The sequence below is a fragment of the Mustela nigripes genome, chromosome 6 (genome assembly GCF_022355385.1).
Source record: "Mustela nigripes isolate SB6536 chromosome 6, MUSNIG.SB6536, whole genome shotgun sequence".
In the NCBI taxonomy this organism is placed as follows: Eukaryota; Metazoa; Chordata; class Mammalia; order Carnivora; family Mustelidae; genus Mustela; species Mustela nigripes.
In genome coordinates, this window is record NC_081562.1 from 73,641,451 (window position 1) to 73,665,822 (window position 24,372).

Genomic DNA, 24,372 nt, shown 5'->3' on the forward strand with positions numbered 1-24,372 from the left:
ATGGCATGTGGGAGATCATCCTCAAATTACTACTCAAGATAACCACAAAAATACATATTAAAAAGGACCCAAATACTGCAGGAGTCTATAGCATGCATTTCATTTGAGTAGCTGGAATATGTCATCATAGAATATGTGATTTTAAGCACACTGACGAAGTCCTATGTTGATCCATCCTGGAAATTTCTAAATCTATCCATTCCTGCCACGTGTCTCCTTACTTTGGCATTCCTGCCAATTCATTTGCTGAGATATCTGATAAGGACTTTAGAACTGCAATGACAAATATCACATTATACTCACAATGGTCAAAAAAGATGAATTTACAGAACTCACAATCTTAATTATTTTTCTTTTAAAAATTCACTACAGGTTTTTGTAATGAGTCTCAAGTCATTATTTCCTCCTCCTCCCTCTCAGGTACCAGGACTAATCTCTTCCCTCCCAACTCATTCAGAGCTGCTGTCCCTTCTCCTTTAAAATCCGCCTTGCACCAAGTCTTCCAGATGTATTTTCAGAAATCCCCTGCATTTTTCACATTTCTCTCTTACTAAAACATCTTCTGCGACTTGCAAATCTCCAGTCTTTAGCTTGCATTCAAGATCTCTCTCTACCCTCTGAGATAGTGTCTATCCAACACCACTTTACTGAGTTTTGAGGGGGCGGAGAAGAGGCTAACCAGGCCAGGAGAAGGGAGGAATGAGGGTGGCAGGAATAGGAACACCAAGTAAGATAAGTCCCACATGTTTGTTTGGTGGGGGCGTAGGAGTAGGGGTGATAAGATGAAGTTTGAGAAGTTGCAGGCATCACACCATGGAGAACTTGGAATGTCATGCTGAATGAGAATTTTACTCGTAGTGGAATAGCTACGTCGATAGCAGCAAGGAACTGAAGGAATTCAAATCAAGAAATGATGCAGTGAGACTTCAGAAAGTTGACTCCAGTAGTAAGGCGAGGAATGAGTCGGAGTGAGGCCAGATTCAAGCAGGCAGAGTTTGTCTTATCTTCTAGGCATCCTGACATAAAGAATCATATTTGTACTACTGCTTCTAGCAGAGCCCTGCATCAGCACTTCACAAGTTTATTGTTAAGTAGGCATATGTCCTTATCCATTTGAAATATCCCAGTTACACCAATTCAGTGTGCACGGAGTGCTTCGGGCCCACATCCATCCTGTGGATCACCACAGTGGAGTCAAAATGGGAGGACGGCAGTCCTACACTTTGCTCTTGCCTTGGTGTGGATGGAAGGTGTTCAAATATTTTTCTCCTGTGTCTGTTATTCTGGGAATATAGAAAAAAATTTCTGGGAATAGAGAAAAAATTTCCTTCCCTCTCATGTAGGCAGACTCTCTCTTCTTGAATGAGTAGACAGGATATGTTCCTTTTAGCAAGGTTGATTCTACATCTGGATGCTGAATATTTATTGTTATTCTCTTATCTGTATGCCTTAAGTATGAACCTGTAATATTTTGGTGGTTTATAAGTTCCTATTATCTGTCAAGAAAAGTTCCCATTTGTTTTCCTCCATCAGAGATAAAGGTAACAGTACAATAATTCTGATGTGGTCCTCCTTATGCCCACTCTATGGATGTATTAGGGAGATTCAAGATTTAGTGGGAATAATTCATTAAGCTTCCAATAAGCAATGTTTTCTCTTGGAAATCAAGAGATTTCAGTACTTTGATCATGGGATTAACAGTGTTAAGCCTAAATCTGATTATTCTAAGAATATAAGTAAATGGATTCCTCTTCTTTTTTCCTTAAAGATTTTTAAAATTTATTTATTTGACAGAGACAGACACAGCAAGAGAGGGAACACAAGCAAGGGGAGTGGGAGAGGGAGAAGCAGGCTTCCTGCTGAGCAAGCAGCCCATGGGGCTCAATCCCAGAACCCTTCCCTGAGAGGAAGGCAGATGCTTAATGACTAAGCCACCCAGGCGCCCCAAGTATGCGGATTCTTCTAATAGTAAGGGCAAATTGCGTTTTCAAATGCTCAAGGCTTTATTCCTTCAAAATATGCATTTCTATCTAAGTCAACATATTGGGTTCTCTACCTCATTTTAAGCACTTAAGAACATAACAACTCTTTTTATGTTCAATATCCAATCACCACTAATGACATTACACAAAAGTTATAAAATAGATTTTTAAATATTTCTATTGTAACAGGATCTGAAATTCTGTTATTCCTACCATAAGAAGTCAAGAAAGCAAGATGGTTCACCCTAATACAAAGATTTTCTCCTCGTTTTTTTTTTTTTACTCCCACTTGCAACGCTGCCTTCTACTGTTTATTTCCCTAGGAGAAGTATGGTTTACATCTTCACACATTTGCGTACACGCACAAAATAGTTAGAGTCCAGCATTTGTCTAAGAACTGTATAATTTTAAATTCTTGGATATCATCTGAGATGGACACAAATGATCATTTACGGGACTTATTAATCAAGTCTGGTTTATATACTCCAGAAGTTCTAGCAACATATTTGTTATATTTCATTATAGTCATAGATAGGTTGCCAATAACATGTTTATTTTCTTAGAAAAGAAAAAATAGGGTGCATGGGTGGCTCAGTTGGTTAAGTGATTGCCTTTGTCTCAGGTCATGATCCTGGAATCCCAGGATCCAGTCCCGCATCAGGCACCCTGGTCAGCAGGGAGTCTGCTTCTCCCTCTGACCCTCCACTTCATCAGGTCTCTCTCTCTCTCTCTCCCTCTCAAATAAATAAAATCTTTAAAAGAAGAAAAAAGAAAGCTTTTATTGACCAGACCAGAAATTCAATTTTAGTATAAAATCAGTTAACTATATCTGAAGATAAAATAATGCATAAATGTATATATCCTTATTTTAATACATGAGAACATAAGTTTTAAAGCCAGTAACCAAAACAGCACTTTAGAAGAATGAGCCAATGTGAACAATACCACGAATACGTAAGTCAGATGAATTCCCCTCTGTTCCCATCACTGGAACCCCTAGCTTAGGGCATAGATAACATTAAAGGAGCCTCTTAAAAAACCTAAATAACAGTCTTCTCTTGAAAGGAATGTCTTGCATTTTATCTGTGGCACACAGAGCATTAAATTTTTATAATCAAAATCAAATATTGTTATAGTTTCACTAATTCTGAAAGATTTCTACTACACTCTCACTCAAGACCTTATGCATAAAGGATGTGTTCTCACTCTTTCTAAGGGTGTGTGGAATATAGTTTTTGTAACCATATTTTGCTAACACTCTATTTCTTTTTATTAAGTATAATCAGAAGAATTTCTAAAAAACAAAACAAAGGACACCTGGGTGGCTTAGTTGGTTAAGCTTCTGCCTTTGGCTCAGGTCATAATCCCAAGGTCCTGGGACGGATGGGGCTCCCTGCTTAGTGGAGAGCCTGCTTTTCCCTCTCCCTCTGCTGCTCCCCCTGCTTGTGCATGCTCACGCTCTCTCTCAAATAAATAAAATCTTTATTAAAAAAAAAAAATCGGGGCGCCTGGGTGGCTCAATGGGTTAAGCCTCTGCCGTCAGCTCAGGTCATGGTCTCAGGGTCGTGGGATAGAGCCCCGCATCAGGTTCTCTGCTCAGCGGGGAGGCTGCTTCCCCCCCCCTCTCTCTGCCTACTTATGATCTCTCTCTGTCAAATTAATAAATAAAATCTTAAAAAAAAAACACAAAACTAAACTAAAAACCTATACTTTTTCTGTACTCACTGTAATTGATCTGCTAGACATTAAACAAAAAGTAGCCCATGGGCAATATTAGGCAGACATGGAGGTACATTAAATCAGGTAGCGCTAGTGACTACATTCAGAGCAGCCTGGGCACATCTCTACCACCCCACCATCTGGCTCTTTTGCCCGCCGCCCCCCCCCCCCCCCCGCGACTCCTGATCCCTCCCACTTTCTGAAGGACTAGCCACCTTGCTCCCAGAACTGCTTCATTCCTGGAATTCCTTTTTGGCCAACAAATAATGCATACAGGATTCGAACAGCTTCCCCACCCCTCATTCTGCTCTCCCCAATAACACCTATTAACAATAACCTTTCTTGCTTCCTTAACCAATTTTCAGTTCCTTCTCCAGAACTTCCTCTGTTCACAGATACTCAAAACATCTCGGCCAGGGAAACGAAGTAAATGATGTGCTTCAAGTTTTTATGGTGGATTTCCAAAGAAGTTGCAAATTTTATTAGGATATTGTTCACTGTGTTTTACAAGTATTACATAAAACAATTTAAAACAGGACTTTCTTCCCCATTCAAGCACCTGGGGGAACTGTGTGTTAAGTATAGTAGTACTTTCAAAGTAAGTGTAATAAATAGGATATGGACACTTTTTAAATTTTTTCATTTGCTAATACTTGCAGTTCTTAAATATCTCTCTGTTTTGTTTATAAAGTAATTTTTTTAAATTCCCTACAATATACTCACTCATTTCACAATGCTGCTACATACCTCTGACCCCACTGTCCTCTAACCCACCCCCTCACACAAGGCACTTCAAGAGTTACAGCCAACTTTAAAATGCTCTGCACAGTTTAAAACAGCAACAAAGGTTAGAATGATTTACAATGAAAACCACCCACCCATACACTGAGGTATTCAAGGCCCTAGCAGGATATTTATCAACAAATCAGCCTCATTTATCACATCTCTGTTTTCAGCCGATTATCTGTTGCCCCAATCTTGCAGGTATGTCAACAATTCAGAATTCTCCAGGGCTCTGGGACTAACAGCAGTTAACACCGGGGCCCTTTCTTCCCAGACTTTTCTTGTGTTGATACAGGACCCTTTCCAGACCAGCCCTACTCCAACAACTGCTGGTCTGTTCCAACTTTAGAAAAATGATAGTAATACGGAAATAATAAAAACAATACTCACAACCATCACAAGCCCCCAGGCCTTTCCAAAGAACTTTAATTAACAAACACGAACCACCCTCGGTAATTGTTTCATGGCATGTTAATGTTAAATTCCTTTGAAGCCGATTTCCTTTTTAAGTCTCAGAAAGCTGAGGCTTTGGAGTAAGTAGGTGTTGTTAGCGGCCTTATCTCTCTGCCTGACTTGCACTTCTGTGTAGGCTGCTGAGTGTATTTCGGCTTGCGGGAAGCTCCTGCTGTAATCAAAATATTTCAAACACTTTGTTTCTTAGTAAGCAAAACCATTCAAGAAGTTGCCCTAAGCATTCGAGCAGAAGCACCAAGACATCGTTTGTCCCTACCACACCATTCTCTGAACTAGGGAATATTCCCGCTGCTCTCTTCCTAGAATGGTCGGTCTTCCTTCAGCCACCAACCCCTCTCCAGTCCTACTGAATTTTCGAGATTTAAAATCCAGTTCCTCTAAGAAGCTTTTCAAAATTCCCTTCTGCTAGTAGTTTAACTCGTACTTCTAAACTCCATACATAATGTGTTAGCTGCTCGTCTTTGGGTTGCTTGCTATTTTTTATGTGAGAACACTGTTTTTTAGAGATTTCCTTCTTAGACATTAAACTTCTTGCCTACAAGCAAGTACAAGTCTTTAATGCAGCCCCTGCACAGTCCCCTGCATGAAGACCAGACTCATTGGATAGTTCTTGAAGTCCTCAAGCAATATGAATTTGCCATGTTATAGGGAGGACAGATCATGGTGCGTTTGGGGCAAAGAAACCAATAAATACTGAGAGAGTGATGCATTCTTTTTATGCAACTGTTTTAAGGATTTAATGAAATGCAAACATATGAAGATTTTAGAACAGTCTTAAGCACACAGTGGATGTTCAGCAAGATGATCCCTTTCCTTTTGTTGATTTTCCCCACTCATTGAATAGTGGCTGTCCAGTTGCTCTTCTGGTTAGCCATTTTCAGAGGGTAAGAAATAACATTTAATGTGCATCCCGTGTCCCCCAAGCACAATGCCCTCATTTGATTTCAGCTTAACACTGAATCTGCAAAGATTAACAGGGTGCAGTGACGCCACTCATCAAAAATTAGCCTCAGTTGTCACACTCTCAAATGCAAATTTAGGTTCTTTTTTTTTCCTTGTACTGTGGCAGTCTGGTGTTGTCTAGACCTCCCTACTCACAGAACTACCTCAATTTTACTTAGAGGAAAGTGAGAAGAGACCAGGGAGACCTAAGGGTCTAATAATAATCCCACTTTGTATTAATAACCAAAAAGCTTAACAATGTAACTGATAAGTGGTTTAAAAATTCAGGCTCGGTGGTTTTAATATCAATTCTTCTACTTATTTGAGTGTTAACTGCTTAGTTTCCCCGTCTGTAAAATGGAGATTAAAACACCTAAGACAAAAGTTTTTTTTTTTTTTTTTTTTTGAGAATTTACTGATACAATGAATGCAAACTACATAGTTCAATTCTTGGCACACAGTAGTGAATTGTATTAACTGCGATTACTAAATATTTTCTCTTTACCTTTCAAGTATGTAAATATTGACTGCCTGATTCTTTCACAAACTGAAAACAATATAGCCTCCCAGGGTATGCTGGGTTTTTTCCCTAATGGGTTCTACATTTGCTATCGCCCAAGTTAGGTCCTCAAGAAAGAGTTCAACAAGGCAGGAAACAGATATCCCAACTTAATCGTTCAATTAGTTTTCTCTTCTCTTTTCTGTAATAAGCCTATAATGTTTTTATAATAAAGAAAATAAATCAAACTACTAATAAAAGAGTTACTACTTTGATTCTCTGACTTTTAGCAAAGGAGAAAGTGATAATGTCATGTTCTCTAATTTTCGCAGCTGGTTTACCATCTTCCCTTCCATCTCCCCCATAAATGACTAATATAGTGCTATTGTTTTTTGAACCCCTTTCACTTCCATGTTTAATTTTTTTTGAGAGACCAGGGCTGTGCCCAAGAGGACGTCGCTCGCCTTAGCAAGGCGGCCAAGGCTGCTGCTGGAGGGGCCAAAGTCCCCTTCCTCCTCCGCAGGATGGTGTAGTTGTTCCCTGGCCCAGAGCCTCCTACTCAATTTTTTTCACTTCCTAGACCAACCACTCTCTCCGTACACAGGGTGGAGCGCCCTGAAATACCTGCGCGAGGCACCACAATCGCAATTTACAGGTTGTAAAAGGGAGGGCCAGTACTTTCAGGTTTTCTCTTTCAAAAAATTCATAGAGAGGTATGGATTCTTAAAAGTCTAATAAAAGCTAGGAGCATTCTCCTCCAGAAAAAAAATGAGCATACCCGTTTTCTTCACAGAATCTCAAAGTGTTTATAGACTCCCAGAGCCTCCAGATTAAGTCCACGATTCTAGTGGTGGGGGTTGGGGAAGGAGATTAAGGAAGGGGTGAAAATCTTGTATTGAAATCTTTCATATTTATATAAATATATGTAGATGCGTATACGAAGAAGCTGAGAAAGAGGTTATTTTAAAAGAGTGCTTTCCCGAAGTAAGTGGGTCTGAGTCTGGAGGGACTGCGAGCAACAGGTGGGCAGAACACCAGGTCCCGCGCCCTCAGAAAGCAGCGAGTCGAAGCAACAGGGCGCTGAGAATGAGGAAGGGGAAGGGATAAGGGTGGGATGGGGGCGTTGCGGCGTGTGGCTGGGCTCTACTCACCGTTGCCCACCAAGCTGCGGCCCTTCCGGGCCAGGGTCTGCTGCACCTGCTCCTGGATCCGCAGGCTCTTGGCCGCCTGGCCGCTGCGGCTGCTGCTCCCCGCCAGCTTCAGCTTGGCCTCAGAGGGCAGAGCCAGGCTGGAGCTGTCCAGCTGCCCCAGGATCTGCTGGCCCAGGACTGTCCGGATGTAGCCGCACTCAGTCGGAGAGCCGGGGGCTGCCATGGGGCCGGAGGGGGCGACGAAGCCGCCTGCCTGCTGGGAGACCTGCGGACGAAGCTGCCGCGGAGCCCGGGGCACTGGCGCGAGCCCCGCCCCGCCGCCCAGGCCCCGCCTCCAGCCCCGCCTCCCTCGCGCTTGGTAAGAGGCCCGGGCCGGGGAGAGCGCGGCCTCGAGAGCAGAGGCCCAGATTTCCCCCCAACCGCACCTCTACCCACCCGGGCAGGGGGCACGGCTCCGGCCAGGCACGCGCACTCGGCCTGGGAGCGGGGGCGGGGCCGGCCGCGCGCAGACACCTGGCGGGTTGGACGCCCTGCGGGGAAGATGGGTGCGAGGCGCAGTCCGCCCGGGGCCGCGCAAACCCACCGAGTCACCTCGGATTCCGCCTGCCGGGGCCGCGCCCGGCTCTGGTTGCAGCACTCGGCGTCCGCGCCGCTCTGGCAGAGGATGTGATTTCCGCTTAATTGCAGAAGCAGCCGCCCTCTAGGCAGGTGCGCCCTGGAGAGTCACTTATGATCCTGGGCTAAGATTCGCTTGTGGGATCCCCAAGTGAGCAGTTTATCTGGTTAGGCAGCCTCTGCCAGACTGTTCAACATTTCATGGTTTTCCTGGACCCGAGGGTGAGAAAGGTCAGGCAGGAAGGGCAGTAGGAGGGAAAGGTGCCAAGAAGATGATGTGTGTGAAATAAAAGACGTTTTAAAGGTTTTTTTCCCTCTCCGTACAACTTCAGGGGCTCTGTACTTTTTGCACAGATGCAGTCCCAGAAACATATGTTCTTCCTCATTCAGAGCTTCTGTTTTCTCTTGTAAATACACAAATTGTACCCAGTACACTCTTGCTCACCCACTCCCTTACGAACACGCCCACAGAGAGAAACTCCAATAAGAGCTCTAGAGAAGAGCATGCTTTTAGTAGGTGATACTGTTTCACAGCCCTGCTAACGTTGATTAAGTCTGTTTATGATGGGGTTTTTGTAGAGGGCCCATGGAAGTGGCCTCTGACTTTCCATTGTATCCTCCACAACTTATATTTATCTTGCTATTAATTATGTTTCACGCGCGGTTGACTACTGAGAACTTGAGAGCCAAGCTCAACAGAAAGGGTCCTTGACCTTAAAGTTTACAGCAAGTCACTCGTCCTGATTATCCTCTTTGGACTTGAGAGGCAGAAAGAAAAACATCTATCCCTGGTATTAAGTAAGATAATCTTCCCTTTAATTGCTTGGGTTTGTATGTTCACTTTCCCTCACATCACTCAATTACTGCAAAACTCCATTTGTTCAGGTCTGGAGTGGTTGGAGAACACAGCCTCCCCCTTCTCCTGTGCATACATTTCTACCCTTACACACACACTTCATGCATAGGTACACGTGCTTCCAGGGAGTGAAGAGGGAATCAAGGGGCCCAAAGCCTAGACAGTAGAGTGATGATAGTTCTATCCGTCTTTCTCAGCTGGCCACAAGTCTAAGGCCTTAGGCAATGTAATGCTTTAGTGAAGTCCTGTGGATGATCTTAATTCCTCACAGCAGGACCGCCCTGAAGTAGATGATACCTCGTGAAGGGCTCAGTTCCACAGCCAGATGTAAACATTCAACCCTGGTGCTGAGATTCAATTGAAAAGACCAGTGAACTGAAGGGAAAGTGGTGATAGAAACTTCCAACATCAGACTCAGTTCCTATCCTCTCCTTTTTTTCTCCCCCTCTCCCTACTCATGGCCTCTTCTTGCAGCCCTGATAGTGCTGCACTGAAAGACATTTCAGTACCAGCCTTCATAAGACCCACTGAGGTATCCTTGATTTTGTGCCTGGAGAGCCATAATGTACCCACTTTATCTAGACCCCTCACCAGGGGACTAGAGAGGAATTTTTAAAAATTTATTTATTTGACTGAACCAAACTTCATTTACTTTTTTCCTCTCAAGTTGGTTTTTTTCTTTTTTAAGTTGATGTTGTAATTCACTATCTTCTTAGGTAGGTACCGATATTGAACTTGTAGAAATCTTGTTATGGGATACACAGGTGATTCGACAGGAGGAAGATGGCTAAAAAGCCTCACTCACTCTGTGGGGGAGGCAGATCTGGGTTCAGATCCGATCTTGCCTTTGTGAATAGTGCAGCCTTCAACAAGTTTCCTTATATTTATTGAGCCTCAATAAATTTATTGAGCTCCCTATAAAATGGGAGCAATAAAAGTACCTACCATGAAGTGCAGCTGTGAGGATTAAATAAGAGGTTCATAAGAGTACTTAATAAGTACTTATTTAATGTTCTTTAACAAATATCTTTTGGGATCCACATTTGGATTTCCTCACCTCCTTCAGGTCTTTGCTCATATGTCAACTTATCTCAATGAGATTACACACACAAACACACAGAATCACTCACTGTCTCCCTTTGCTGCTTATTTTCCCATAGTACTTATTCCATTGAACATGCTTTATGTCTTACTTACCTAATTGTTGATTTTTTCCTACTAGAATATAAACTTCAGGAAAGCAGGGATGTTGTTTTGTTCACTGCTGTTCTCCAGGCCTAGGATAATGCACACAAGAGACAACAGATATATGTTGAGTGAATGAATGAATGAATCTTGCCTAAAAGCACTTAGTATTTTACATGGTATGTAATGAGTACGCCACAACTGTTAGTCAGCAATAATTATTTAGGCTTTCAAACTCTTTTGGTAACTTGTTATCTTTTAAAAAGTCACTTAGATATCATTATATATTCTAGGTATCCTACCAATTAGCTGTGTAATATTCCCTGTAAATAAAAAACAAACTAAATTGAAATAATTTTAGAATACTTTCATAATTCAATGGTTCAGTATAACAACCTCTTTGAAATTAAGATAAATATATAAACTCACTAAAAGGATCTCTTTGGACGTGAGAATCCTATTGTAATAGCAATAGTTAACTACAGGGTAAGGAAGTGATATTGTGCCCCCAAAACACAGAATAGATGTGTTTCTTCTCCAACAGAGTGCAAGTCCTGTCATATTCTTTGGGAATACTGCCTAGTTGACTTCCTAAATTGAGAGTAAGCCCTAAGATTAAATGCTAAGGATGGCTCCTGGCCAACAAATTATGGCATGGAAATAAAGTTCTGTGAATATTTTTGTGGTATTTGGCTCGGGATCTGCAATCTGCTACTTTTTAGTATTTTGGTTGTTTTGAAAATGCTTCCATTTCTTTTGTTTTTCATTTATCAATAGAAACTTATTAATCAAAGGGAAAAAAAGTAAAACCATAGAGATGTTGAAGTGGATTATAAATAATAGATAACTGAATTATTAGGTTACTTCTGTTGAAAAATCTGCAATAAGGACTCAAAGAATTCTTGAGTTTAAATTTGTATTTTTATCTGATTTATACATTATAGCCTTAAAGCACTAATCTTTTATTGTTTTCAAATCTACAGTTAGGGTGTCCTCACAGTAACCTTTATTTTCTTTTACCATTTATAAATTCCAATATGGGAAATTCCAATATTCACGGTACGTAATGAGTACGCCACAACTGTTAGTCACCAATAATTATTTAGGCTTTCAAACTCTTTTGGTAACTTGTTATCTTTTAAAAAGTGACTTAGATATCATTATATATTCTAGGTATCCTACCCATTAGCTGTGTAATATTCCCTGTAAAATTCCCTGTAAAATTCTGGAAGTTACTAGAAGACTATAGTATAAATTTTAGAACAGAAATATTCTTTAATGTTCTTCATTAAAATATTAATGGCATCAAAACTCTTTGATTCATATTTTTTTTAAAAAAAGCTTTAACACATTTTCATGAATGAAACAATTTCCTGTTACTATTTGTAGCCTATTAATATCTATTATTTTATTTATTTATTTTTAAAGATTTTATTTATTTATTTATTTGAGAGAGAGAGCAAGGGCAGGGGCAGAGGGAGAAGCAAACTCGTCGCTGAGTGTGGAGCCTGACTCATAGCTTGATCCCAGGACTCCAAGATCATGACCTGAGCCCAAGTCAGATGCTCAACTGACTGAGCCACCCAGGTGCCCTAATATCTACTGTTTTTAAAAAAATATTTCCTAATTTATTGTAAGCGACCTGACAGATAGAAAATTTAAAATAAACCTCAGGTTTTATTTCTCCTTTCAGCAAACAGATATGTTGCCAAGGCAATGGGTAACAGTTTTCTCATTAGCCACATACAATGAACCTGAATTAGGAGTGTAAAAGGAAGCTCTGAACATGTACATGTACATGTGGAACTTTTAATGCCAGTGAGGGTTAAGATGTTTATCTTTAATGCAGATGTTCATCTTGTCTGCTATTTGGGGTACATTGTCAGTATGTAGGCTGAAATTATCCTTTTTAAAGACCCCAAATGTGATGTGAGAGGTGGAAATCAGGTGGGCAACCATAAGGGCTGGCAATGAGTGATTTGTTTGTAGTTATTGAGGCTTTCAAGACCGTTTGTTTAGGGCCGATTGGCGGGTTCAGTCAGTAGAGCTTGAGACTCTTGATCTTAAGGTTGTGAGCTCAAGTGCCACACTGGATGTAGAGTTTCCCTAAAAAAAGAAACAGTTTCTTTAAATCATGACTCATGGACATGTATGAGCTCAGTACCTCATGGGGGGATGACTACAGCTGCTACATTAATGGCTGTCACTACTTTCATCTGATGGCCAGAGAGGCCGAGCATAGAATGTTTTTCCATTTCTTTGTGTCCTCTTCAATTTCTTTCATAAGTGTTTTATAGTTTTCAGAGTATAGATTTCTTTTACCTCTTTGCTTAGGTTTATTCCTAGGTGTCTTATGGTTTTGGGTGCAGTTGTAACTGGGATTGTTGGGAACAACATTTAGTGATTTTTTTTTAAAAGATTTTATTTATTTATCTGACAGATAGAGGTAGTAAGTAGGCAGAGAGGCAGGCAGAGAGAGAAGGGGAAGCAGGATCCCCGCCGAGTAGAGAGCCGCATGCAGGGCTCCATCACAGGACCCTGGGATCATGACCTGAGCTGAAGGCAGAGGCTTTAACCCACTGAGCCACCCAGGCGTCCCCACATATAGTGATTTTTAACTTTATGAAGGTATCAGATAAATTCAGAAAAAATGATTTTCTATAACTTTGTAGAAGATCTAACATCACATGGATCTAACAATGTCATATATTATTTAAATTTTAAAAATTACCGCATTATAAAGCTGTGTTCTTTTTGAATACCATGCATGGGGGTTAAGCTGATGTTAAAACAGTTTGCAATAAAAAAGAATCAGCTTAAATCATTTAATCATTTCAACTGCATTCTGCATCCTATAAAAATAAGTTTGAAAAACTTAAGAGAATTGTGTTTTCATTAAGTTTTGCATATCTTTTGTTATGCCATGTAAATTCCCTTCTTTTTCGTATGATTAAAGAAAGGTTATGATAAAATGATTAGTTCATTTACATTCACTTGTAGCAATTACATGAGAAATTGAATTTTGTCGTGTTTGGGTTTGTTCATTCCTGTGAATGATGGTACAGTTAGGTGAGATTTTCTGTTATGGTACCCAAACTCACCATTTGGTCCTCTTTAATCTTTGAGGGTTTCAATAAAAATTGTTCACTCATAAAAAAAAAAAAATTACCGCATTATATATTTTTTGGATTCTTTGGAAATTATTTGACTATAAGATATTGATTCATAAATGTTTATTTTCATTCATAAATTATCTTCATTTTTAATTTGTGTCCTTTTTCCATATATGTTATTATTTCCTTGAAATTCTATAAATGGAAATATTACATTCTGTGTTAAAAAATAATACTAATAATTTGGCTTGGATTTTGAAAGCCCATCTCCCCTCTACTATTTTTCTTTTGCAAACATCATCATAGAATGACATTTTAAACATCCTCATAGAACAGTAGGGGAATGTAATGTGTTCTTGAGGCCAGACAGTACTGGATTTGATTTGTTGCTTTACTGGGTGACCTTAGGCAAATTACTTAAATTCACTGAGCTTCAGGTTATTTATTTGGGATATCCTGTCATTAATAGTATTGGTCTCTCAGGGTTGTTAAGAAGATTCATCAAGATACTAAATATAAAACACTTAGATCTCCTCGTCCACACTCAGTTCAGTTATCCACAGCTGCAAATCCAATATTTTAGAGTTTAAAACAACAATGATATCTTTCTCATGATCTGGTAGTTGACTTGAGAGTTCTATAGGTTTATAAACTTTTTGTTCACCAATTCTTCTGTAATTCTGAGAATCTATATGTATAGTAAGCTCACAGGATTTGTTAAATGAATGCATAATAGAAATACATTTTAATTTTAGTTTTCTTAAATACAGTTTATTTATTTATTTTTTTAAAGATTTATTTATTTATTTATTTGACAGAGAAAGAGAGAGCACAGAAGGGGGAGTGGCAGCAGGAGAGGGAGAAGCGGGCTCCCCACTGAGCAGGGAGCCTGCCTCCGGACTCGATTTCAGGACCCTGGTATCTTGACCTGAGCTGAAGGCAGATACTTAACTGACTGAGCCACCCAGGCACCCCCTTTAATATAGTTCAGTTGTGAGGACAAATTCTTTATCTTTTTTTTGTGGGAAAAAAAAAAAAAAGCTTATAATGAAAGATGGGATTCTGATTTATTTATTTCATTTTTAAAAAAACTTTTTTATTTTTTTTTATAAACATATAATGTATTATTAGCCCCAGGGGTACAGGTCTGTGAATCGCCATTCATTTTTTTTTTTTTAACTTAAAGTTTGAGTAATGATGTGTTAAATGAAGGTAAGATTAAGCAATCATCTGTTTTCACAATTTGTTTTGCTCCTGGAACCTGAAACCCAGAGCTTACTGCAAATCTCCTAGAGCTACCCCCTTTTGGTGAGGGATCATGTGGCAATTTTGTAAAGGGCAAAGGCCTTTTGGAAAGCTCTGGATTTCCATGGTTTCAGGAACAGGTCTAAACAGAACACATACTTCTGCATGTCTGAGGTCCCTTGTTTCATTTTTACAACCCAAGGTTTCTTGCAGCAACTAAAATTCCTTAATATCATCTACTTAGTTGAACTAAACTAGTTCAAATTTGGAACCTGTCCAGTTCTGCTTTTTTTTTTTTTTTTTTTTTAATAGAGAGCATGGGACCGCTGGGGCGGGGAGGTGGGTAGGGGCAGAGGGAGAGAGAGAGAGAAAGAGAATTTTAAGCCAGTTTCATGCTCGGTGTGGAGCCTGACTGGGGGCTCAATTTCACAACTGTGAGATCATACCCCAGACCAGATGAAAATCAAGAGTCCGTCACTTACCTGGCTGAACCACCCACGCGCCCCATAGTTCTGTTCTTTTTAAGCTTAAAGTGTTATAGCTCAGATAGCAGGAAACTTTTTGAAGAAATATTCTGGACATAGAACCAAAGTCAACTAGTAATCCTAGTGATTGTCCTGTGTTACAGAAGAGGAGGTAAGAAAGCAAGTCCCTTTAAAATAATGACCGTGTAAGAGCTTCCATGAAAATGTTTAGAATGTTTTGCTCTGTATTTTGAATGGCCTTGCTGATATTTTAATGTCATATATTTCAGCAGAAACATCAAGCTTTGAGACCACAAATAACAATGCAATTATTGACTCAGTAAGTCAAATTTTAAAGACATTATCAGGAAAGTACTTAAGTGGGAAAGTGACCCCATCAGCAATCAGTTGCATGAAGAATCAAGCCAGCATTAATTATCCTGGCATTCAAGATCTTTCTCATCAGCCTCACACTACCAAGTTGACTTTATCTGGCAGTATGGAACTCTAGAACAAACATTCTAAAGCAGGCAGGCTAAAATTCTTTTCACTCCCTGAGTTGTTGGTGTTCATTTCCTCCTATCTTCAGTGACTGTGTAGTTTATGTCTATCCTGTCTTTTAAGGTCCAATTAATGTTACCTCTCTATAACAAGGCTGACTTCATCTCTTATGGGTTTTACTATGCCTCACCTCCCAGACTCCTTAGAATCATTTGGTTTTACCTCATGAGAATTAAATTAGAAATAAATATTTATTTAACCTTAGTTAGGTTACTAGACTTCTCTAAGCCTTAGTTTCTGCCTTGAAGAGGCGGGTAATAAATATTACCATATTTATTAGGGTTAATGTGACAAGCGAAGGAACAGGAAAATTCTTTATAAACTGTAAAGCACTATGTGAATATTAAATATTATCTTGCATATTTTAGAACTTTTAGATACATGCCATCAAAGTAACATTGTTTTGTAAAACCAGCAGTATGCAAGATAGTAGCTAGGAACTTGGTATGCAAAAAGAATAAGGCACATTCTTGCCCTAGAGGCCCTTCCATCATAGATCGGGAGATAAAACAAAACCATGTTAAAAGTTAAATAACAATAGCATGAATAGCATGTCAAAAATTACTCAAAGCAACAATAAAGTAGGTGGTACAGGATGGTCTGCCAAATAAATTGGAAAGATAAACAGTATTCCTGAAGTCCCAGGCATAAGAGATTGCTTTCTAGTTTGTGCAAGAAGTATAGGCATTATGGTAAGGTATTCATTGAGCTGGATCTTAAGGGTAGGTAGGGTTTAATTAGGTGGAAAGCGGCAGAGCGTTTTAAGAAGGTGGGCAGAAGTGTGGAGATGGAAAAGTGTGATTGTTGGAAGACTGATAAACTAGTCTGACTAGAATAAATCTGGCTAGTGTTCCCAAACCAGTTGAACGTTAGAATCAAAGAGAAGGGGCGCCTGGGTTGCTCAGTCGGGTAAGCAGTTAAGTGTCTATCTTCCACTTAGTTCATGATCCTGGAGTCCTGGGATCAAGCTGCCAGTTTGGCTCCCTGCTCAGTGGGGAGTCTGCTTCTCCCCAACTCTTTCCCCCTCTTCCCCAGCTCCTTCTTTTTCTCTCACTCACTCTCTCTTTCTCAAGTAAATAAATAATAAAAATATAATCTAAAAAAATAGAATCAAAGAGGAAACTTTTTTTATTAGCATATAATGTATTATTTGTTTCAGGTGTACAGGTCTGTGATTGATCAGTCTTAAACACAATTCACAGTACTCACCATAGCACATACCCTCCCCAATGTCCATCATTCAGCTACCCCATCCCAACCACCCCCTTCCCTCTAGCAACCCTCAGTTTGTTTCCTGAGATTAAGAGTCTTTCATGGCTTGCCTCTCTGGTTTTATTTTGTTTCATTTTCCCCTCTCTTCCCCTATGATCCTCTGTCTTGTTTCTCAAATTCTTCATATCAGTGAGATCATATGATAATTGTCTTTTTCTATTTGACTTATTTCGCTTAGCATAACAGCCTCTAGTTTCATCCACGTTGTTGCAAATGGCAAGATTTTATGGTTTTCGATGGCTGTATAATATTCCATTGTATATATAAACCACATCTTCTTTATCCAATCATCTGTTGATGGACATCTAGGCTCTTTCCATAGTTTGGCTATTGTGGACATTGTTGCTATAAACATTCGGGTACACTTGCCCCTTTGGATCACTACGTTTGTATCTTTAGGATAAATACCCAGTAGTGCAATTGCTGGGTCATAGGGCAGTTCTATTCTCAACTTTTTGAGGAACCTCCATGCTGTTTTCCAGAGTGGGAGCACTAGCTTGAATTCCCAGCAACAGTGTAGTAGCGTTCCCCTTTTTCTGCATCCTCACCAACACTTGTTTCCTGACTTGTTAATTTTAGCCATTCTGACTGATGTGAGGTGGTTATCGCATTGTGGTTTTGATTTGTATTTCCCTGATGCCGAGTGATGTGAAGCACTTTTTCATGTGTCTGTTGGCCATTTGGATGTTTTCTTTGCAGAAATGTCTTCCTGTCTTCTGCCCATTTCTTGAGTGGATTATTTATTCTTTGGGTATTGAGCTTGATAAGTTCTTTATAGATTTTGGATACTAGCCCTTTATCTGATATGTCATTTGCAAATATCTTCTCACATTCTCTCAATTGTCTATTGGTTTTGTTGACTGTTCCCTTTGCTGTGCAAAAGCTTTTGATCCTGAAGAAGTCCCAATAGTTCATTTTTGCCCTTGCTTCCCCTTGCCTTTGGTGATGTTTCTAGGAAGAAGTTTCTGTGGGTGAGGTCGAAGAGGTTGTTGCCTATGTTCTCCTCAAGGATTTTGATGGATTCCTGTCTCACACTGAGGTCTTTCATCCATTTTGAGTCTATTTTTGTGTGTGGTGTAAGGAAATGGTCCAGTTTCATTCTTCTGCATGTTCCTGACCAGTTTTCTCAATACCATTTGTTGAAGAGACTGTCTTTTTTCCATTGGACATTCTCAAGGAGGAAATTTCAATATTGTATGGATTGGGGTGCCTAGGTGGCTCAGTGGGTTGAATGTCTGCCTTTGGCTCAGGTCAGGATCCTGGGATTCTGGGATTAAGCCTCACAGCGGGGAGCCTGCTTCTCTTTCTCCCCCTGCTCATGTTTGCTCTCTCTCTGTCAAATAAATAAATAACATCTTAAAAAAAAAATTGTACAGATTCCTGAGCTCCAGTGCAGACCAATTAAATCAGAATCTGTGGGCATGAAAGAGCTTTCAAGGAGATTCTGATCAACAGCCAAGTTTGGAAACCACAGATAAAGAGGATTAGCAGACCATAAACTGAGAAATTTAGTTGAGGTCTGAATTCACAAAGGCCTTAATGTTGGGAGTAGATTTTGTGCCTTATACAACAAACACCACATCTCAAACTTAAATAATGTAATTTTTTTTTAGGGAAAAGTATCTCTGGGGACCCTATGAGAAAACTGTAGAAGTCAGTGAAGAGTCGTCCCTAGAAAGTTTTGTGCTCTGAGGTATGAATCTGAGATTCTGATCTCTTTATAATCTCTGGAATGGCCTGGGAATGAATCGATCATGGGGATTAATCATACAGCATGGAGAATATAGTCAATGTCATTCTATTATTGTCATATAACGCAGGTAGTAGCTCCACTTGTTATGAATATAGCATAATGTATACTGATGTTCAATCACTATCTTGTACACCTGAAACTAATATAACATTGTGTGTCAACTATACTTCAAAATTTAAAAAAAGGAAACCCTGCTATTCAAACAAATACATATATGTTCATAGCTGCACTAATCAAATTAGCCAAAGATGGAAACACCCCAAATGCTCATCAACAGATGAACGAAAAACAAGTCATGTTGTACACATAGAATAAAATGTTATTTGGCCATAAAGAGGCATGAAGCACAGATATATGCTACAACATGGATGGACCTTGAAACAGCCTGCTACCTGAAAGAAGTCAGACACAAAATGTCACATATTGTATGATTCCATTTGTATGAAATATCTGAAATATGTCAATATGTAGAGACAGAAAGCAGATTGTTTGTTGCCAGGAGCTGGGAGATGGGTAAGAGGAGAATTTTATTAATGAGTACAAAGTTTCTCTTTGGAGTGATAAAAATGTTGAAACTGGAAAAAAAATTGAAATTTAGTTAGAAATGGTGATTGTACAGTATTGTGAATGAATGTAACTTATGCAACTGAATTACTCACTTTAAATCAGTTTTATGTTACATGAATTTCACTTAAACTTAAAAAAAAAAATCATAGCTGGGTGATTACCAGATACAGGACCTGGTATCTAGCATAGATTCAGAATTTCTTTTTCAATTTTAGTCTAGTTAGCAAAATGAATGATATCTGTTTTCTTTCTGTTGGCAGTGCTTCAAGTATCTGGTACTAGTATAATCATTGTTTTGGCTATTCGCAGACTTAGCAATGCAATTTTTGCTTTGATATTCTTCCCAGTTGTTATGTCAGGAAAAAGGCAGAATTAGGCAGTATGCTAAAATTGAATCAGTATTACTTACATAAATGATCTGTTTTCAGTCACAAATATCCTTTGAAGTCTAAAAGCAAAGAAAAAACTTGAGATTGTTGAAGTGTTCTACAGAAGAGTTGAAAGGCCACTGAGTTGTTGAAAGAACACGAGAAGGCATCACAATCTTCAATTTATCAGCTCATGGCAGGGCCACTAACTGGGTTCTTTGTCCAAGGTATGGGTTTTTCTGTCCTCACTCTGCAAAATTTTAGGAAATGTCCTAAATGTGTTGGATTGTCACACAGCAGTTGACTCACAGTTCTGGAGGTTGTCATTGACTCGTCTTTCCTACTAACCAGAAATGATATGTCTCATCAAGAAGATTGCATATTACATCATTATGCAGGGCTCTTATATTTAACTTGTAGTCTAATTTTCCTTGAAGTTGGCAAAGTAAGTATTTAATAAATTGGGCAGCAGTACGGTGAACATATATCTGATAAGACAAAACAGATCGAAGTGCCTGGGTGGCTCAGTCGGTTAAGTGTCTGCCTTTGGCTCAGGTCATGATCTCAGGGTCCTGGGATGGAGCCCCACGTGCAGCTCCCTGTGCAGAGGGGAGCCTGCTTCTCCCTCTGCCTCTGCTGTGGCCCCTGCTTGTGCTCTTTCTGTCTGCCTCACACATAAATAAACAAACAAATATCTAAAAAATAAATAAATAAAAGAGAGCAAAAACCAAAGAAGGTATTTGCATTAGAATTTCTGACTTTAAGCTTGGGGTGTGTGGGTGGGAGACAAAATTCTGGCTTCAATTTCTTCATTTGTAAAAATCTGTTAATGGTACTAGTCACATAGGGTTTTATGAGAGAATGTACAAATATGTGTGAAATTTTTACATAGGATCAAGCATAAAACTGGCCAGAAAAGGGAGTTATTTTTCTAAAAAATATATTTGACGTGTAATAATGTATAAATGTAGTAATGGAGTTTGTTTTGATTTTTAAGAATAATGCTGGAACTAGTATAGTGCTTGTCATAAAAGGGAGGATAAAACAGCAAAGGAACATAGCTCAGCTTTCCTTCAGTTGAAAAACAGACATGTAAGTAAAGCAAAATATATAATTATTGCAATTATGAGAATATATACTGTGTAAAACTTAAGGAAGAGAAATATAAAGAGGTGATATCAAGGTAAAGAGATGAAAGAGAGGTTTGAATGAGGGATAGGGTATATCCCAAAAGTTGGTTCTAAGTGGCATATAAGGATGTGAAAATGTGAACTGTTTTAGTTATATAGAAAACCAGGTCAGCTTACATTCCCTAATATTATAAATCAGAAGTGTAGCACAAAGTGGAACAGAAATTCCCAAACCTCGTTGATATTCGGATTACTTTAGAGACTTACAAAAATGTAAATGCCTATGCTTTGCTCCAGAGATTCTGATTTTATAATTGTTGGGTAGAGTCCAGTGAGTTGTGTTTTTACAACGATCTCTAGATGAATTTTGATACATGGTTAATTTGAGAACAGTAGACATGGGAATGGCGTATTTGTCTTTGTCCATTAGTATCTGCTCAGTCCCTACACAGAATTCCCTTTTCTCTGCAGAGCAAGAAAAGAAAAAAGCATGGTGGAATAACCCAATTTAAAACTGAAACAGGGGCACCTGGGTGGCTCAGTCGGTTAAGCCTCTGCCTTTGGCTCAGGTCATGATCCCAGGGTCCTGGGAGGGAGCCCCAGGGCAGGCTATCTGCTCAGCAGGGAGCCTGCTTCCTCCTCTCTCTCTGCCTGCCTCTCTGCCTACTGTGATCTCTGTCTGTCAAATAAATAAATAAAATCTTAAAAAAAAAAAACTGAAACAAACACCAGCTTTTAAAAAATGTCCATGAAAAAAGATTAAAAGTCCATTTGTCTCCTTTTTCTTTTCTGGTTACTTTACAGAGGAGCCAACTTCTAGCCGCCTCTGAAGCTGGAGATAAGATACAGCAGTGACATCAAGTGGTTGTTATAGGGTATTTTCCTTTTTATTTGGGACTTTGATATTTAAATGAATTAACTTAAACAGGGGGTGGTTTTCTGACTCCCTCCCCGCCACCTCACCAGTTAGACAATTTGTTCTTTAGTTTCTGCATACCTCATTCACCAGAAATGCTGAAAGAATGAAAAAACAACAAATAAAACTTGATCCTGACATGTGATCCTTTGAGTGCTATCCAATACATACACCTTTGTTTGGTTATTGCTAGAACCAGGTGGTTTCCATGAAGTAAAAAAAGTCTAAACTCAACTCTACATGCAGAAACTATGATAATGATGATGAAACTATCCGTATATTTAAAACAATGTGACTCAGGGCGCCTGGGTGTCCCAGCTGGTTGGGCATCTGCCTTCCTCTCAGGTCATGATCCCAGCATCCTGGGATCAAGTCCCAAGTAGGGCTCCCTGCTCAGTGGAGAGTCTGATTTTCCCTTTGCCCCTCCTCCTCTGTTCCTGCTTTCTCTCTCTCTTTCTCTAAATAAATGAAATCTTAAAAAAAAGAAAAACAAAAGCAAAGACTGCCTTAAAACAATATGACTCATGAAACGAGGAACTACTATAAACTTGACTGAAATGAGAATACCTCGGGTGCGTGCCAAGTAAACTCATGAGACCAAGATGAAGGTGAACGCTCCTTTTCATAAACATCTGTAGTGAGCTGACACTTAGGTATCTATCTAAAGGATAAGAACTTTCAAAAAGTCTTGATTAAAAAGAAAGTAAAAGTAGATTTGAAAGCTTTCTTACTCCAGTGACCAAAAATGTTTATTGATCTACCCTGCTTCATGCAACTCAGTAAGTGGAAATCGGATTTTATAGTAAAGGGAATTAAGAGGTGGCTTTTGGGATTTTTACTGAATAATAGCATTCATCAAAGATTTTCTTTAAATGGTGACCTTACCAGTATATTTATACTATGACTGGGTTTATAAAAATTTGATACACACAGTTTAAAGAAATGGATTTGCTAAGCAGAATGCGACACACCCAAATTACAAACAAAAGAAGAGGAAGTTGGGCAACTAATTGGCAAGTGGACAAGAGAAGTGTATTTAGTTACTTGGACTGTGGTGCTTCAACAGACTGGAAGAAAAAGAACACCCAATTGTAAAAAAAGAAAAATAGAAAAAAAATAGGATTATCTTTGGTCCCAGGGACCATCATTCTGAATGGGAAACCAGCTGCTGTGGTTGAAGACCACCTGCGTGCACCTCTCTATTAGCCACTGTTCTCGGGCTACCCATGCTGAGGTGAAAACCACACAACAAAACCACCACTCGCAGGGAAGTGCTCTTTACTTATCTTCCAGTGTCTCTCAGATGTTATTTTCTTATTTTTTATTCATTATGTCTATCCTAGGCTTTTAAATTCTGAAAACAAAAAGGAATATATTGCATTTTCAAATTCTAGATTTAGCTACCTTCTAAGGAGGGACAAGAACCAGTCCTCAGTTTAGCTCCTTAATGCTTACTCATTTTAAGTCATAAGTAGAAACCTGATATATTTAGACAATTGGCAGAAGGAAAATTTATATGAAAACTAAATACAGCTGTCAGCTGATATGGTGGGTCACGGATTTATTGCCACAGACAATTTAATGATCAGAAATAACAAGGAGAGAACTTATATGAGTTAGGATCTATTTTTGAGTTAAATGTTCTAAAATCTGTGAATGACTAAGTGATGAGGCATTCTCTACATTTCCCATTCATAGGTGAATAATAGGGAGAGTTTGATGAGTAGTTTTCTTCAGCTTCTCAGTAATAAATAATTCCAAAATGAGAAATAATAGGTTGCTTTGCCTTAAACAGAACATGTCCCTGGGTTGAAATACTGGAAACTTTATAAATCTCTGTGAAATTATCTAAAGACTCCAAATAGGAGGATTGAGTTTTCACTTATTTTACTTAATTGGATGTTAAAATGGCTTGAGCAAAACTCTGTCTGTTTAGGCCATAAACATTTACATTAATACATTAATACATCAATAATAATTGTCCTTTTCCCAAGTCATTCCATACTTCTTTCTCCTGATGAGGATATATTAAGGATCTACTAAGCATGAAATAAAGCTGGAAGAGTAGAGTGGGGCCAGATCATGGATGACTCTTACCATTTCTTCAGCAATAAGTGGTTGTTGTCAAGAAAATAAAAGACATGATCAGGTCTATGTCTTGGGGAGATATAACTGGTAGTGGTATGGAAGACATATGCATGGAAGACGGGGGACAGAAGGCAGGGGGACAGAAAAATACTGTGGCTGGAGAGATGAAGAGGAAGGTAGAATTAATAGAGTTGGCTTGTGTGAACTACTGCTTTTATTTATTTATTTATTTTTAAAATTTAGAACGTGTGAATGCTCAAAAAAGTTAACTGAATATATGCTGGTCATTTGTTGAGGAAAGGAAATAGTCAGAGATGACAGTAAAGTCGAATAGCTGGGCTGAGACTGAACTCATTCTGTTCCATCAACATTGCTACCCATGTCCTGCCAGCCTACAAGACCCTTCACATGAATTAGAAAAGGTTATCTTTAAAGAACATCATCATAATATACTTGTATTTTTTTTTGACAAGAACATTTACTGTCATCAGTGGAAACGTTTTATAATATATGCATAGATGCGATGTCTTTGATTGGAATAATGCCCTTTGGATGTAGTGGGTTGGGAAATACCCACCATACACCACCATATGCAGTGCTCTGAAGTGTTGCTTGTTCTTAAGGAAATCACAACATTTCACTTACATCAAGGGAAAGAAGAAAATGTGGTCAAGAGAACCAACTGCTGC

The 24,372-nt window shown here is 39.2% G+C and overlaps 1 protein-coding gene across 2 annotated transcripts in view; it reads right to left on the reverse strand.

Annotated features, from left to right (window-relative positions):
* The window catches only part of PKP2 (plakophilin 2), a 90,581-nt gene extending 82,676 nt beyond the window's left edge, over nucleotides 1–7,905 (reverse strand). The window contains exon 1 of one of the 2 annotated variants that reach the window (XM_059402886.1): nucleotides 7,551–7,905. In XM_059402886.1, coding sequence (XP_059258869.1) covers nucleotides 7,551–7,773 — 223 coding nt within the window. In that variant the 5' untranslated portion in view covers nucleotides 7,774–7,905. The remainder of the gene's footprint in view (nucleotides 1–7,550) is intronic. The other variant, XM_059402885.1, reaches the window with a different exon arrangement.
* Between the last annotated feature and the right edge of the window lie 16,467 nt (nucleotides 7,906–24,372).